Raw genomic sequence first — 17,311 nt, forward strand, 5'->3', positions numbered from 1 at the left:
AAGAGAATGTACCAGGAGTCTGGACCCCGAAGAGGTTCAAGCGAGCTCAAATGTGGGCAAAGTGATCTTGGGGGAAATCTCTTTCCCTCCTCTTTGCTTAATTTCCGCACTTTAAATGATGGGTTGGATTACATAACACTTTAAGGACCTCCTGTCTAGAAGAAATTCTGGTTTGGGGGGTCGGGGGGACAGGGTAGGATGGGGTTTGAGAGATGGCAGAACAGTGTAGCCCCCTCAACCCCCTCCTTGCCTCCCAGGGACCTTGCTCAGCTCCCAGGCTCCACCCCCAGAAGCGTGGCCCCTATTGGAGGGTGTCTTTGCTGTGGAGCTGGGAATTTCCCCCTGGAATAGGTAATTGACCACTGAGGAAACAGAATAGCTACACAGAAGTAACCACCATGCTTTGAGAATATGCTGAGTATCATGTGTCATGCTGGGCATTTACCTATTGCTTATCTTCAAGACAGCCTTTGGTGGGGAGCTTCTTCCACTGCAGAGGTGAACACATGGGGACTCAGAGTGCTCAGGTGGCCTGCTGTCTTAGGAAAGGTTAACTGTATTTCTCTCCATCTCCCTCTGTAAACAAAGGTACATTGTCTAAGGTGGCACTTTTCCAAAGCAATGAAATGCAAAGTCACTGAGTCTCAGTGAGCAACGTCGTGGGTCTGAGCACCTCTGAAGTGGCAGCTGGTGTGACTTCCCCTCCGGAGGGGCGTTTGTGGGGCTGGCGAGAGGTCGGAGATCTGGCCAGATGCCTCTCGGGGAGCACGGAGTACTTGTTTCCTGGGATTCTAGGGTTTCAACCCTCTACCTACTTCCAGAAAAGAACTGCCCTCTGCTTTATTAAACTTGTCTGCACTTAGGCAAAGTGGGCTGTTTATCCTCTGTAGGGTTTTTCTTTAAAGGAGGGGGGAGCATGAGCATGTGCAGAAACCCATCACCTTGCTTTCCAGTTTCCAGGCAACCGTGCAGGATTACAAGTCACATGATATTCCTGCTGCCAGGGAGAAGGAGAAAATGGAAAACTGGGCTATCTTGAGAAAGGGGCTGGGTATAAGCTGAGGACTTTGGAGTCTCCTCCAGAAATATTATCAACAAGTAGTCAAAGACCTGGAGGCTCTCGAGGGATCCAGGCTTCTCAGCCCTTGGCCCAGCCTCCTGCTGGAGGGGCAATGAAGCACCAGACATAAAATTGGGGTGGGGAGTTAGGTGGAGGAGGAGGCGTTGGCCCAAGGTTAGCAAGCACCTGTTCTGGAAACCAGGCTCTCAGGGGGGTCATTAGTGAGAAGATCTAATCCGAACTAGGCCTTGCTTCTGAATCCCCATCTCCAGCCTCTGCTGCCGCCCTAGGATAATGAGGGAGCTGAGTCTGTGATTAGGGCTGCTGGGGGCAGTGAAGGGTCAGTGGGGACAGCTGGGAGGGGAAGAAAACCACCCATGGAGACCAAGTTTCCACTTCCTTTTTAAAGCCTCCTCTTTCTGATCCTTGTTTATTTTGATTTTGGATGTTTTGATTTTTTTGATCTCCCCTCCCCCAACATGTCTCTGTGTACACACGTGCACACATACGCACACGTGGCTGTTTATATTATAGACGCTTCTGTGGCAATTTATCCCTTTCTGTATACACTTTTGATTCCTGTAATAACACCCTCTATGGCCTGAAGACTCCCTGGAACCACAGGGACAGCTTTGCTTCTGGCCCCCTGGAGTTGCTGATGGCAGTGGGGGGGGGGGGACGTTGGCCAAGGGTCCCGTGCACCCACATTCTGGAAGGCCAGGCTATTGGATCAAGTAGTCGGGAGGTGGACTGGCTTCCAGTTTCCTCACACCCAAAATGATGTCCCAAGGCAAAGATGACTCATCCAGCCACACTCTCTCTGGTCTTCCCAGTTTGCCCTGAGGTGGCTGCATTTCACAGCCTAGGCTACTGGTCCACCCCCTCCCCCCTACAGCCTGGCCACCTGGAGAGGTGAGCCCAGAGGGCCACCCCGGCACGTCACATAGAGGCACATGTCCGAGATGGAGAGGCTATCTGCCTTGGCACCCAGGGACTGACATGGACTCTAGTCCCTTGTTACCATCCCATGGGCTGGGGCTGCGCGTGTGGGTCACAGCCTCTGCCACTTGTCCTTTTCCATCCCAGTGTGGGGTGTCACTTCCTTCCTGCATGTTTCAAAGTTCTGAAGGCTTAATGACAGGTCAGAGACACCTCTGTATGGAAAAGCCTTTGTCATCCTTTACTTTCAACAAGAAAGTAAATAAAGAAAAAGTGAGTACAGTCAGAGAGCCGAAGCCACGCACAGCTCCAGCGGTGCTTGGCTCTTCCTTTCATTCCTTGAGCAAATTTGGTTTACATCCTTGTTTTTGAAAAGGAGGAAAAGTTAATTATTAGCTTGTCATATGATGGGTCATTCTGTAACAATGATGAGTAAATGAATAATGCTCTATGTTTGTGACGTCTTTCTTGTTCCATTAACTGAGAAGAGAAGGTTTGCCTCATAAACATTGGGGGAATGTGGGCAGGAATTCAAGGGTGACAGTGGGGTGAGGAGTTTTCAATACATTAAAACTGCGGGTGGAAAGGGAAAAGACATTCCATGTCCGTTTAATATGTAACATATGGGAGGATGGGGGATGCTTGCAAGAGAGTGCTGGGTATGTGTTGTTACAGAAGGATAGTGGGTGTGCACAGGGAGGGTTCTGATGGCCAGGTTGGGAAGTGGGGGTTAAATCTTAAGGGAACTGAAGCATGCTTCCTAACCAGGTGTCAGATCCCATCTTAAGCACTCAGGCCCGTGCCAGCAGATCCACATCCCTATTCGCACATCCACAAACGCACGCACTGTGGGCTTAACTCACACTCAGATCCATGTGTGCACAAGCATGCACATGCCTTCTAAGTCCAGACCTGCATTCGCCCTGTGACACTTGGCCAGTGGATCGCGCAGGACTAGAAATCTCCTTAGGAGATCCTCCAAACCCACACTCCCAAGAAAACGTGAATAGAAGTGCAAAAGTGTTTGATGATAGGAAAAAAAAATTTGCTTGCTTGCAGTTCTTGCGTTGGCCAGAATGTTACAATAAACTGTTGCTTTCCAGAGCTGGGGAGGACGAGGGCAGGCGCGGTGGGGAGGAAGCTGGAGCAGAGAGGCCAGAAAACTTGAAAGACAAAATCAGAACTCAGGCTAAGAACGCCCCTGGGGTGAGGCGTCGGCAGTGGGGGGGAGCGCTCCTGGCAGGGGGCGAAGGAAGGCGGGGGATGAGTTACTGCGGAGTGAAGCGTGCGGCAGGGGCGGGCCGGCTTGGCCTGGCGGGCGCTGTAGCTTTAAGGCGGGCGGCGCGGGCCGGCCAAGCGCGGCTGTGATTGGCGCGGCGGGATCACTGGCTCCCCAAGCTCGGCCCGGGGGAGTCGGCTGGAGCCCGCTGCGCTTTGATAAGGTCCTGGCAACTCAGTAACAACGAGAAAGCTTGGAAATAAAAATAACCCCTCACAGCAAAGGATTTCTTGGCTGCCCGGCATCCGAAGAGCCCGTGTCCCCAGCCAAAAGCCCTGTTGTAAAAGGTAGAGATGGAGGCGCGGCTCCTGTAGAGATGATTCAAAGAAAGTCCCCCTGGGACAAGGGGCGAGGTCACGCCAAGCCGCGTTGCGGGCTCCGGGGAAGGGAGAGGGTCCAGCCCTACCGAGACCGGCCCGGGAAGGGCGGTGCGAGCCACCGGACGGCCCCCAGAAGGGACGATGGGGGTACCCGGGGTGGCCCGGGGAGCGGCCAGAGCGTACCTCCCTTTCAGGACCGTGCGCTCGGCTCGCGCCTTTGAAGTGCACAGTTAAATCCACAGCGCAGTTTTTGTTGGAAGCGCCCGGAGGACATTTGGTGCGCGGAGTGACTGCTGGAAACAGGACCTGTGTTGAAAGCCGGGCGGGCGGGGGCCGGAGGGGCCGGGGGCGGCCGCGGCGGGGGCGGAGGCCCACTCGGATCTTTTGCATAAAAGGGGCGGCGGGGAGCGCCGCTTCCCCTCCTTCGCGGGTGGATCTCGCTCTAATCCCGGATTGTTTCCCCACATCCCCTGCCCCTGCGGCACGACTCCCCATGTTCCCCGACGCCGGGACCGGCCCGGGGGGGCCCGGGGCTGCTGCGAGCCGATCCGGGGGCTGGGGCCGGGGCCCTGCCCGGGGCGCCTGCGAGGTCTCTCCACGGAGCGCGCGCGTGGATCTATGGTGAGTGCGAAGACTGGGGCGGCGTGGCGGTCCGCCCGCTTTGATGTGCGGGGCGGCCCTTTGAAGTTGGCAGGCCGGCTATTTCGGGGCGCGCTCCAGGCGGCCGTGGAGGAGAGCCGCGGGCCCGGCGCCCGGCGCTCCTGGGGGCTTGGCCCGGCTGCCCTGAGCGCCCTGCGTGTGAGCCCCCTCCCCAGTGGGGTGGCGGGGGCCCCAGGGGAGAGACTTCTGCAAGTGACGGCTACCACGGGGCGGAGGGGGGCTACATGTCCCCCAGGGTAGCGCATCGTTGTCGTAGTTTTGGATGTGAGTCGGGTTGTGAGTGTGCACTGCTTTGGAAGGTGGGATGAAAGGGTGGCGGCGCCCCCCACTTACCCTCCCCTCTGCCTCCTCCCTCTGCCTTTCCCCCCGCCCCCCTCCTCTCCTCCCGCCTCTTTCCCCACTCCCCTCCCTGCCACTGGTCTGCGCTTAGGGGCCCCTAGTGCTGGCCAAGGCTCAGTCTGCGAGCTGTAGCTGCCCGAGCCCCGGGCGCCCGCGTCCCCTGCGTCCCTCCTCCCCACCAGGGCCCTGCGCCCCTGGCCACTTCGGCCTTTTTTGCCAAGAGGGAGAGACTCCTCGCGTCGCCATTTCTGGACCAGGCTGCTGCTTTCGGTGCTTTTTCTGCGGGTGCCTGTGCAAGCGGTGGCGCCAGGGACCGACCCGTGCTGGGTCAGGGTGTTGCGAACGCCTCCCTGGGCTGCGGCTCCGCGCTCCACGGCTCTGGACGCATTCAGTTGGATTTGGACCTGGGGGCGGGCGGGGGGGCTTGGCGGAGATGAGAACCTCGGGCCGCCTTCGTCTTCCAGGTAACGGGGCCTCTCCACCTCCCCTCCGCCAGGGTAACGCGATGCTACCTCCAGCCCTACCACTCTGCCGGGAGTTGCCCAGCCCCGCGGCTTGAGGCCCCGGGTGGGGACCGCACGCACCCACTCCGGGGTCGGAGTCTCAGCCCCACGATTGGGGTCGTGCCCCATTATCCCACCCACCCCCCTCGCCCTCCGGCTCTTCTTAGCTGGAGCCCTATCCGTGTCGGGGAAAGCGGCTTGTTTATTGGTTAGACTTTTCTTTTGAAAAGAAGAGACAGGCTTGATCGAGGTCAGTAGAGTTTGGGATTCTTGGCATAGGCAGTGGTAGCGTGAGACGGTTTCTGATCCGGTTTTGTAGGGTTCGCGGCTTCGGGAGGTGGCTCGGGGGGCGGGGGAGAAGGGGTGGTGTGCCCCGAGGCTTCTCTGCTCTCTCGCAAAGTTTTCGAGATCAAAGTGTCATCTGATTCAGTTGATTTCTGGTTTGGGGGAGCGGGGAAGACAGAGGTATAGACTCTTATTCTTGGCGGGAAGCGGGGCGCAGGAACATTTACAGCTCGGGGGTGGGGGGGTCGTTTTCCAGCTAGGAGTTCGGGAGCCCATTCCGCCCGGTGCTGGGCGGGCCTCTTTCTCGGTCGAAGATCTGAATTTTTAAGGAGTGGGGAGGGGGAGCGCAGAAGGAAGGGGTGGGTGGGGGGAATGGGAACCAGATGCCGGGGAAGGGCACGTTTGGAGCTCGAGTTATCTGTGAGGAGAGCCGAGTGGGGAAATTTACCGAAATTGGTTTCACCTGCACACAGCCCTGCGGCTCGGAGTGCGTGTGTTTGGAGTGGATGCTGGGGGAAGGGAGGGCAAGGGGAGGAGGGAGCGGAGGCGCGGGCCGGCGCCCTCTGTGCTTCTGGGCGAGTGGGCTTTTGGAAGGTTGTGTCTCACACCTCGCACGCCCCTTCGTCTCCCCCACCTCCCATCTCACCTTCTCCGCCCCTTCCTCAGCTAGCCCCCTCCTCTTCCCCCCACCCTCCGCAAGTGCAGGGAGCTCAGATTTCGCCTTTGAAAAAGCATCTGATACCTTAGATGAGCACCTCGCAGATAGCTGGGTTGCTTGATTTGAATTCGAGGAGTTGAAAAGCCTGTTTACTTTCTTGCTTTGATGTTGGGTAGATCTGGTTTTGATTAGATCAATACCCTTTTCTCTCCCTACCTCCCCCCTTCCTTTTCTTTCCAGAAAGGAGGCTCAGATGAGCCCCTGCTGACTTGAGAGAGTAAGAGAGACCACGCTGATTGCTGAGAGGAACTGGAAGAAGAAAAAAAAAAAAACAGCACTCAAACTCAGTGAGAAGAACTCACTCATCATGAGTAGCAGCTCTGTGTTGGTGACTCGCCTGCCAGACCCCAGCAGCAGCTTCCGAGAGGATGCCCCCCGGCCCCCCGTTCCGGGAGAAGAAGGGGAGACCCCACCTTGCCAGCCCTGGGTGGGAAAGGGCCAGGTCACAAAACCCATGCCTGTCTCCTCCAACACCAGGCGGAATGAGGATGGGTTGGGTGAGCCCGAGGGACGGGCGTCTCCTGATTCCCCTCTGACCAGGTGGACCAAGTCCTTGCACTCCTTGTTGGGCGATCAAGACGGTGCTTATCTCTTCCGGACTTTCCTGGAGAGGGAGAAATGCGTGGATACCTTAGACTTCTGGTTTGCCTGCAACGGATTCAGGCAGATGAACCTGAAGGATACCAAAACTCTGCGAGTTGCCAAAGCAATCTACAAAAGGTACATTGAGAACAACAGCATTGTCTCCAAGCAGCTGAAACCTGCCACAAAGACCTACATAAGAGATGGCATCAAGAAGCAACAGATTGATTCCATCATGTTTGACCAGGCGCAGACCGAGATCCAGTCAGTGATGGAGGAAAATGCCTACCAGATGTTTTTGACTTCTGATATATACCTCGAATATGTGAGGAGTGGGGGAGAAAACACAGCTTACATGACTAACGGGGGACTGGGCAGCCTAAAGGTCGTGTGTGGCTATCTCCCCACCTTGAATGAAGAAGAAGAGTGGACTTGTGCTGACTTAAAGTGCAAACTTTCACCCACTGTGGTTGGCTTGTCCAGCAAAACTCTGAGGGCTACAGCGAATGTGAGGTCCACAGAAACTGTTGAAAATGGATACAGGTAAGAGTGGCTGGGGGTGAGGGGTAGGTGGTGGGTGATAGGAACCTTGCAGATGTTTTGAGTTACGTAGGGTGGATGGTTGGATGGATGTGTTTTAGAGGCTGACAAAGGTCTGTTGAGAGCTGGGACCACTGGCCATGAACGCTTTGATCTTGCTTTTTGTGGTTTAAGGGCTGGGGGAGTGATGCCCACATATCTAAATGCCTGCAGTCTTCCAGTGCTAAATTCAAACACTGGCAAGCAGTGGCCATTAATGCAGGTTACTTAGTTCTCTGGGCCAGTCTTCCAAAGTGTTGAGAGAGAGAGAGAGCGAACAGCAGCTTTTGATGCCGCTGAGTCACTAAATACAGTAAGCACCAGTTTGGGAAGGGGTCATTCACCACTAATCAGTAGAGATGGAATTAATGTGGCTAAGGAGGCAGCTGGGTTGTGGTAGGGACACAGGAAATAAAGTGTGTACCTATTGAATGTGGAGGTAAGTGGGATCGTTTGAACTTTTATGTGAAGATAAGAGCCAGCAATTGGGTCTTGTGAGTCTCTGTAGAATTAGGTATTTACCCAGTGAGAAACCCTCCTATTTAAAGGGAAGGCCCTGTGTCTTTCCTGAATGAAGGACCATATGGCTTTAGAGCCTGCTGGTATGAGTCTAGGTTTTAAGTGTTTGCAGCCTGTAGCCGGAGGGGCAGACCTCAGCTGATTATTTTGTTATTTTGTGCCTAAGGACCAGAGGTTTTGGGCCAGAGAAGACTGGGGCCCTGGAGTGCTTTCTTTTCTGGAGGCTTCAAAGACAGGCCTTTACAGAATGGTCAAGTCTTAAGATTCTTGACCTTTGGAGGCAACTTCAGACCTCCTGTGAGCATGAGTATTCCTGTTTCTCTCCCTGTCTCTCCTCCCGGATATTCAAAAAGAGAATGAGACTCTTAATTCTAGGTTGTTGCCTACGGACTGCCAGGGAAGGGGGTGGGCACTTACTTGATTGCTATCTCGTGGTTTATCTTGCTAGCCCTGGTATATTTCTCCATGTGTTAAAGACGCGGGCTGCTTCCTTGGAGATTGCTCTCTCTCTGTAGAGGCTGGCCTCCAGTGTCCGGCGGCAGCAAGAGGAAGGAGGGGCAGGGCAGCCAGGTTTGAATCCGGGAGGAGTGATTTAGGGGGTGGCGGAGACTCTTCCCAGGGAGGGAAGGGCTTGTTCTCTAACCACCAGGGGGCGCTCTGACATTCTCGGGAGCCATTCACAGACATCTGGTCTACACCTAAGTGGAACTGATTGGCTTTTGCAAGGAAGCATAGAATCACCTGAAGGAGTTGTTTCAGTATCTTGATGCTTATGGTTTCAGGTTGTTATAATGAAGATACTGGGTCTGGCCTCTGTGGCTGGGCAGTCACGGGGGCACCGGCTGCTGTTGTCTGATTCCATTACGTGAACGTTTGAGCAAAACCTGCTGGCCTTATTATCGCCCTCCCATTTGTCGGTGGTGGCTCGGACTCCTTAAAGCCCACAGTAAGGCCACTTCTTCCTCTGGGGCCTCCCAGTAGTGGGGCTTCTGTGTCACGACCCCCAAGTGTCACCATGTAAATAGCATTCTGTGTGGTTTTGGATGCCATCAGTCAGAAAGCGCTGAAGGCAGGACCCTGCTGCAGCCCCTCCCCTTCGTGGGTGAGCTCTAGACCCAGCCTTGGGGTGCTCCTCCCTTCCACAGGCCTCGGCTGGGATAGTGCCAGGATTAAACTTTGGGGAGGTTACCCTTGTGAAGCTTTTTGATCCCGGAGGCTGGGGCCACAGACCCTTTGTGTTCCCAGTGTTTTGCTGCTTGGCCGTGACCTGTGGGCATCATCACCATGTACGTGGCACCTTGTCATCCACCTCTTGGTGTCCGTGTGTGCCTTCTCCCACTGTTGGGCTGGAACAAAACGTCTTTACCAGGACTTCACGAAGCCCCGACATCTTAGCTAGCCATGATCAAAGACATTAAAGCCACATCCAAATTTCACTGTAACACACAAGATATTCAGGTGTACGGCAGTGTACTGGGAGGTGTCTTGAATTATTTAAAGGCCTGGGTTCCAGCCCTGCCCACACGTCGTACTGCCACCTGGTGTAAACCTGTCTGAGCCCCATGTGCCATCTGCAAAATGAGTGGGCACCCTCCTGTCTGCTTGTGTCATAGTTGGCTGTTAGGATCAAAATAATAATCATGGAAGCCCTTTGCAGAGGGAACTGTTTTGAACAGATGTAAAGCATTATAATTACTATAATTTAATAATGGTAACAGTTGGGTATGTGAAAAGGGCAGCCAGGTTAAGATGTCACTTTCAAAGAGTGACTCTTGGGTTCTAGCCCATATTCATTGCAAGGTCTCATGTCTCATCTTTTTCTAACTTGTTGAACTGAAGTCTGTCTTTCCAGCTAGTTCTTGGGATGGGGGGGGGGGTCCTGTCTAACACTTAAAGTGCCCCTCCTGCTAACACACTCTCTCATTGAGCACGGTATCTGACTTATGGGATGGGCTTTCATTAAGTTGGCAAAATGAATGAAACAGACAAAAAATGCGCCCTTCTGAGGGTCTCCCCTCATCAGCTGTTGAGACACAGCCCAGAGCACTGGCATCTTCCAAGCCCTGTTTACCCCGGGCACTCGAAGGGGCCTCATCTTTAATGACTTGTTTGTGTCCTTACTGATTTGGTGTCAGGTTTAATATAAATAGTTGGAACGGAAGAGCAGGAATTATCCTCAGAGGGAAGGACTCTAGTTTGCGAGTGGTTGAGTGGGAGGCCTGGGCTTTTGATGGTCTCTATAAATAACCCGGAGCAGGGGTGACCTGTTGGTAGAAGCACGTGTAAAAACCCCAGCGCACAAACACACACACACAGTGGCGAGGTGTGTGTGTGGAGGGGGCTGTGGGATTAGGAGCCTGGCCCAGCATTTATTTTGGGAAGGAGAAGACAGCGTTGGGTGAACAGAGCACTCCCTGTGTCCTTCCCTGCCTGCGCTGGCCCTCGTGTGTTCCTGCCCGAGGCGGGTCTCTGTCTCTCCTTGGACCCTCTGCTCTGGCCTCACTTAAAATAAGTCAGGCCCAGCAGATGGCCCTCTGCCGGCTCCAAGTGCCTCCTGCTCTCTGAAAGAACTCGCTGATGAGGCCCGTTTTTGTGCGAAGCCATTGGAATCAAGTTTGGCTTCAATTATCAAAGAAAATGATGCCATAGGAAAGCTATGCTGGAGGCAGTAGGCCACAATCAGAGGATGGAAGCTCCCAGGAAGGCAGTTTTCGAGGACCCGCTTGTAAAAGCCCGCCTGTCTCCTCAGGGCCCGGTTGGCTGCTGGTCTCTGAGTGCCCGGCCCTCGTGGAATGCCCCTCGGCCCTGCCTTCGAAAGCGCGTGCTGAATGGATGGCGACTTTGGGAGTCGATTGTCAGAGGGCTTTTGGAAAGCCTTAAACACACAGCCTTAGACGCACATGCTTTTGAAGTGTCATTGTTTTTGAGAGGGGGGCCCAGAATGAGGTCCCAAAGGTCAGTTCCGTTGCCTTCTCTGTAGGGGACTTTGCCCTGATGCCTCGGGAGGAGGCAGGGGCTACAGCATCTCCTGAAGATAAGAGATAAGAATAGGCTCCAGGGTGGGTGAAGGAAGCAGCAAATATGTCCCCAAGAAGTAAGGTCCCAGGGGCCTCTGCTACCTGCCAGGTGAAAGCCCTTTGCACATCGAGGCTGCGCAGTTGGTCCGCCCGGTGAGGATGTGTAACATAGGCCTCCGCTCTCCCTGGGAATTTAAAACCCTGCCAGCAGCTGGGATCACAACAGCCCTGAAGAAATAATCAAAGCATCTGGGTACAATTACTGTAGCATGGGTTGGTTGAGGTTTTTTTCCCTTTTTTTCCTAAGTAATCACAAGAAAACAACTCTAATCCATTTTTTAAAAATTATGTGGTGATTTTTGACGAAGTTCGGGGCTCTTGAAAATTGAGTTTGTCTCCCCCAACAACCCTGCCACCATCCTGTGCCTCATCTCGTTATGATGGCAGGAAAACCCCAACACTTCCCCCTGGCAGTCCACAGAGCTCAGAGCGGTATATTCTGTGTTTAACAACTGGTCACACAGTAGCCCTCTACTTTGGAGGCAGAGGGAGACGAGTTTATTTTGGGATCCCATGTGTTCCAGGAGTGCAAGGCGGCAAGCACCCCGGGATTTGAGTTAGGTATCTTTTTTGTTTGGGGCGGGAGGAGGAGGGGGGGTGTCTGTTGAGTCATTTTCTCCCTGCAGAGGTTGAATTATAACCCTTATTACATTTGGGACTCTGTTGATGTGCTAATACTGAAGTGATGGAAAGAGTGTTTGAATGCTATTAGAGGCCGTTTTGATCTTATACTCTGCCTTTGGACTAAAAAAAACCTTTTCAGCAACCCATGGGATAGTCTGGGTCTTCTAAGGAGGTTCAACAAAGTCTCGAACCTCTGCCCCACATCACGAACGCATGTTCGGTGCTGGGGAGACACAGGGGAAGAAGATGGTCTGGCCCTTGCCCTCATGGAGTTTACGGTCTGCTTGCACGGGGCAGGCATTCAGCATGTGAACACGCCACCGCTGTGTAATTAGGAGTCATGATAAATACCACAGAAGAAAAAAGAGCTATAGGATCTCTGTTTTTGTTGGTGGTTGGTTTTGGGGGGGTTTATTAAACTGTGACTCCCCCCACCAAATTACAGAGCTCTCGTTTGGCCTTTCAGAGGACACGAGGACTTTGTGCAGGTGGCCATGGTTGAACTGTGTGTGCTGCAGGTGGAAGCCCCGCCTCCAAGGGGGCGGTGACTTGCCTGTGACCCCCCAGCTGGCCGGGAGCGGAGCCAGCATCAGCTCTCCACCTCTTGATTTCTGTTCCTGATCAAGGGCTTCCGAAACTTACTTTGTACTGTGTTCCTGAAGACGGGAAGGGGTCCTGAGGAAGTTATCTGGTCCGTATTGCTTTGAGCAGCAGCCTCTCCTTCCCCCCAAGCCTAGCACCTCGGATAGCTGGGAACTTTGGGCTATTTTAAAGACTTGGGCGATTCCATAACCCACCCGCACCCACTCTGTGGTCCACTGAGACCATTACCAGGGGCTTTTCTCTTTTTGACCTATAAAGCCCATTTCCTCTTACTCTGCCTTGGTGCAGACGAACCAACCATTCTCTTCTGTTTGGGTTCCCTTATCAACTGAGAGGCTGTCTTTACAGCTCTTCTTTTCCCCCCCCAGAAAATCCAACTGTCTTTCCTTTGCTGTATCTACTCCTCTCCAGCCCTGGGGCCTGGGCGTCCCAGACTGAAGACATGGGGCCTAGCTTTAAGCACAGAAGATCTGATTTAATTCTTCATCCTCATTTAATTGCCATAAAAAAAAATCCTGGGAGGTAGTGAGACTTCTTGCCCTTTACAGGTATGAGAACAGGGCCAGAGCATCTGATTGACAGTTCGAGGTCCCCCAGACCAAGGCGTTTGATAGGTTTAAGTGCCACCTTCTTCATTTGCACCTTCAGGTCAATTCCACATCTACGGAACGGTTCTAAAACCTGACTCTGTTCCCGTCTAGCTCACTAGACTTAATCAAGGTACCTGCCAACCACGCTCCTTAAGGAGTCCAGCTGTGGCTTTCATGTGGCCCAGCCTCCAGGCTGGTGGCCTCCCAGAGGCTTTTGGGCCCTGCCTGGGGCCCCATGACCTCCTTAGATGGTTGTGAGGATGAGGGGTTGCAGCAGACATCCATTGAGCACCTACTGCACGCTGTGTGCATCAGTGATGGGAACAAAGACCCCACCCATATTAAGTGTTTCACCAGTGGTAGCTCTTCCTTTTCATCAGCATTTCTAAAGAGTTGGGTTACATCATTTCCAAGATTCATTTTGACTCTGAAATGTTATGATTCTGAAGGTAACTCCTCCTATTTGTCTTGTCATTCCAGCCCCAAGAGTGCAAGCTCCTTAAAGAGGGTGACTGGCCATCTCTTCCTCCTTTTTCCTCCCATTCAGTTCTGTCCTGCGCCTGCCCCATTTTAGCTTTCATACCAAATTGTGGCAAACACTGCCTATCCCCGCAGCCCACCCCCTACCCCCACTTCTAGTCCAGCCTGGTGCACAGCCTCTGGGTCACTGGTGCTGCTGGGAAAACCTCAGACCTATGCCCCGCCCCTTTGTAACCCCACTAACTCCACCCCTTTCCTCCCCAGGGTGAGAAGGACTTTTAACTGCTTTCCCTACTCCAGTCCTGGGTGGCAGCTCCTTGAATTCCTGCTCAGCCCTCCGGGTTCGTGTTGCTTCCACCTGTACCAGGGAGCCACCCCTGGCCATTCATCTGGAAATGTCCTCTCCATCATTAGCTCTGCCAGGATTACCTCTCCAAGGTCACTCGTCCTGCCTCTTATTCTAGAACTTTCTAAATGTTGAGTTTAGCCTTTGTATTAGGAAACAGAAAGAGAGGTTGAGAGAGAGCCGCACAAACCGATCCCATGCCCACTCACGCTGCCTCTGCAGTCTGGGCCGGGCCGTGCGTGGGTGGGACCACCGAGGGCACACTTGTAAAGTGGGCACAGCGCGCCTTCTCCCCCAGGTGGCGATGAGGATTAAGTGATATGCGTGTATACATACAGGTGTGCCTCTTTTCGTGGGCCTGTAGTAACAATGTCTGCCTCCCCCGTGGCGCCCCTTCTACCTCCGTTTATGGTGACATACCCCTTTCGGGCCATGGGTACCCCACAATCAGCCACAGGCTGGCACACCAACAGCCCACCTCAGTGCCAAATGCACAGTGGGCGAGGAGGAGCTCGGTGAACCCCAGTGTAAGACTGCTTTGACCTTTCACAGTCTCTCTCATCTGCACCAAAGGCCGTCTTTATAGTCCCCGCCTGCAGGGCCCAGAGAAAAGAGTCGGTTCTTTTCGCTGGGCCGCCCCACTCGTTCCCCTCCAGTTGCTTCCTTGCTGTTGGTGTAGACTTGGTGGCTCTGTGGAGTAGGCTAGTTTTTATCAACAAGGTTACCGACAGCATCCTCCTTCACAGGCCCCTCCTGCAGCCCCAAGACCACAGTGACCCCATCCTCTTCCTCCCCGCCACGGAAGTCGCTAGCCGGTGACACAAGAGGAATGCGACCCTGTAGCAAACAGCCACACTGGTTGTTTTGGGAGGAGATCAAGAGAGCAAACTGGGGCAGCAGGCAGAGGCCACTGAAACAAAGGGGGGACGCTGGAGGGGGGGCCTGGACCTTCCTTTGAAACAGCAGTGCTGCTCATTTGAAGCCCGAGGACCTCAGCCAGCCTGGGAGAAGGGCACACAGAGGCCCAGCTCAGGGTGGGGTTCCAGTCTTCAACACTGTCTTGAATTTTTCTGTCCCATCCATCCAGCTCACTGGGCCCGGGATTGAAATGCGACGGCCGTTCCAGGCCTCCAGGGGTTTGCGTCTCAGAACTGCTCTAACAGCTGTCTTAGAAGCTTCAGATACCTTAGGGCCCAACATTGTCTGCCTCTGGTGCCAGCTGGGAAAGAGGGCAGGGAGGACGAGGACACTCCGTGTCCACTGACTCTCCTTTTATTCCACAGCCTCCCCTCCCAGAGCAGTGTGCCATCCCTTCCCCTGTGTGAGGATGTATTTAGAACTTTGTAGCATCCCCTGGGAGACCTTCCTTTGGGGACAGAGGAACGCAGCCCACTCTCTGCCCAGAGAGCACCTGGCCCTGGGCAGCAGGTTGGCGATGAACAGATCACAAGATTATGCACTTGGTTGCCCTGGGGTCACCTGCTACCTGGGCGTCTGCTGAGCATCAGTGACGCACCACCGCTGTGCTTCTTCTGCAGGCCCTTCAAGAGGAGCGAGCCTGTTAATCCATACCACATAGGTTCTGGCTACGTCTTTGCGCCAGCCACCAGTGCCAACGACAGCGAGATATCCAGTGATGCACTGACCGATGACTCCATGTCCATGACGGACAGTAGTGTGTAAGTATTCTGGTGTCCCCATCATGTGCACGGTTGGCACTGCAACCCCCTGAGCCAGCTGCAGAGTCCTCAGCCACCTGCTCCCAGCCTTGCACATCCCGTCAGTAGACACGTATTTGGTGGTTGAGGAGAGAGACATGGTGGGTGGGGTAGAGGCTGGAGCCTCGAAGGGAAAGTCAGGTGGTGCCTTAACAGAAGAAAAGTAAAGGAATGTAGAAGGTTAAGATGAACATCTGTAAGTTCCTCGAGTTTAACAACACATCTTCTGCTTATCATTTTGCCTTCCCTGTGGGCAGGCGTGCGTGGCTGGTCTTGAAAGCCAGGAGGTGCCCCATCTGCAGAACCAGCAGGTGGGGGACAGGGTGGCCTCAGAAGGGTGTGTGTTTAGGTGTCTGTGGTCTTTGAAGGAAGAGGCAGTGACGGTGGGAGTCAGCAGGCCCGAGTTTTCTGAAAGGCCGTTGCATGCAATGTCCCCTCATGAACGTGTTCAAATGGATGTTGTTCCGTTGAGTGAGTCTTGGTGGGATGCCCATTCCGTGTCAGGTGGGGGCTCTACCCCCTTGACCGGGATCCTCCCAGAGTTCAGCTGATCTTGGATCTTTTGCAGATGATTGGCTTTGATTTCTAAAAGCGATCCAAACCATCAGGATGGTCTGTGAGATCAGCAGCCCATCAGGCACGGCCATATCATGCGTTGAGTTTCAGGGCATTTGTGGTCCCACACTGGTGACCTCTGTGGATGGAGAACAGCTCACATGCTACACCAGTTTCATAGGGTGAGGGGTGTGCAGGGTGGGGCACCTTGACCTCCTGCCGTCCTTTGTGATTCTGGTTCAGGAGACTTGGGCAGAACTTTCCAAGAGCTTTCCACCCAGTGCCCAGTCGAGAACTGCCGTTCTAGAAATGTGCTTTGAGGGCCCTTCCACAAATGTTTTCGAGTAGGAATTTCTCCCACTGAGGGGACAGCTTTGAAAAGCAAACCCATTGAGCTGTGTGAGTTCTGGCATGCTTACTCAGAGTTTGTTCCTTCTACCTTCCCAGTAAGAACCGGACCACCTATTCCAGTGTGTTTGAAAATATCAGGCTTTTCTTAGCCAATGCCCTGTTGCTGCCTGGGGCGTGGAACCAGCTGGAAGGAAAGTTGATGGGGAAAGTTTGGGACTCCTGTTGATTGAAATCCTGGAGGCTGTTACTGTGTTACCCTGGATTCCCCTGTCAGTAAAGGGAGAGAATTCCTGAAGATGAAACAAACGTTCCACTTTCATAAAAGAATAGTATTTTGGCATGAGTGAAAACAGAGTAAGGGTGCACATCTTACGTCCAGCATGGAGGAACGAGGAGTTCTACCAAAGTAAGTGGGACCAGACTCCTTAAGTACCCGTACTGGAGAAAAAAAACCCTTCAGTGGACAGTTCCTACTGTGTGTTTGCTCTGTCTTTATTGAATAATATTAGGCAAAATCTATATCTTTTAAAATTAATTTTTGTTTGTTTCTTACTGCTATTCAAGTACGGTTGTCTCCATTTTCACCCCTCCACGGCCCCCCATCCCACCTGTCCCCGCCTCCCACCCTCGAACCCACCTCCTTTGGCCTTGTCCACGTGTCCTTTATACATGTTCCTTGATGGGCCTTCCCCTATTTCCCCCCACCCCCCTCTCTCCACTTCTGGTTACTGTCAGTTTAGTTTGTTCTTTATTTCAGTGTTTGGCATAATTTATATCTCGATACAAATAGTAATACCGAGATCTGCTTTCCCAGTGCGGTGTGTGTTTTCTCGTAGAAGAGGAGGTTACGTGGGGCTCTCCGCCCCGGCACAGACTGACCCGCCCTCACTGGCAGTGATAGTTTTTCTCTCCTCCTTCTGCCTGCTGTCGGTTTGTTTGCTTGCTTGCTGTTGTCTGGTCACTGGCTACTGGTTCCATTACTCCTTCAGCTTGTATTATTTTGTAGGTGGTGTGGGAGTCTCAGCATTCAGTATAGAATAAGGGTAAATCGGATTTGAATAAGGGCCTTGAGTGACTCTCCTAAGTCAAAGGTAGTTTATGTAAGACCAGAAGGCTTCTGTTTAGTTTCCTTAGAGACTGTTTTTGGCTGGCTTCCCGGTCCTTGCCCTCGTTTCATTTCGGTC

The 17,311-nt window shown here is 53.5% G+C and overlaps 1 protein-coding gene across 6 annotated transcripts in view; it reads left to right on the top strand.

The window, feature by feature from the left end:
- The first annotated feature begins 3,453 nt into the window (after positions 1 to 3,453).
- AXIN2 (axin 2) overlaps positions 3,454 to 17,311 on the top strand; it is a 29,559-nt gene continuing 15,701 nt past the window's right edge. The window contains exons 1-4 of one of the 6 annotated variants that reach the window (XM_037128033.2): positions 3,454 to 3,565; positions 6,284 to 7,228; positions 13,422 to 13,595; positions 15,042 to 15,182. In XM_037128033.2, coding sequence (XP_036983928.2) covers positions 6,411 to 7,228; positions 13,422 to 13,595; positions 15,042 to 15,182 — 1,133 coding nt within the window. In that variant the 5' untranslated portion in view covers positions 3,454 to 3,565; positions 6,284 to 6,410. Of the gene's footprint in view, positions 3,566 to 3,641; positions 4,220 to 4,520; positions 5,062 to 6,283; positions 7,229 to 13,421; positions 13,596 to 15,041; positions 15,183 to 17,311 lie in introns of those variants that run through there. The other 5 variants (XM_037128030.2, XM_037128035.2, XM_037128031.2 and 2 more) reach the window with 5 other exon arrangements.

The sequence above is a fragment of the Artibeus jamaicensis genome, unplaced genomic scaffold, assembly GCF_021234435.1.
Source record: "Artibeus jamaicensis isolate MK-2021 breed Jamaican fruit bat unplaced genomic scaffold, CSHL_Jam_final contig_1998, whole genome shotgun sequence".
NCBI classification, from domain to species: Eukaryota; Metazoa; Chordata; class Mammalia; order Chiroptera; family Phyllostomidae; genus Artibeus; species Artibeus jamaicensis.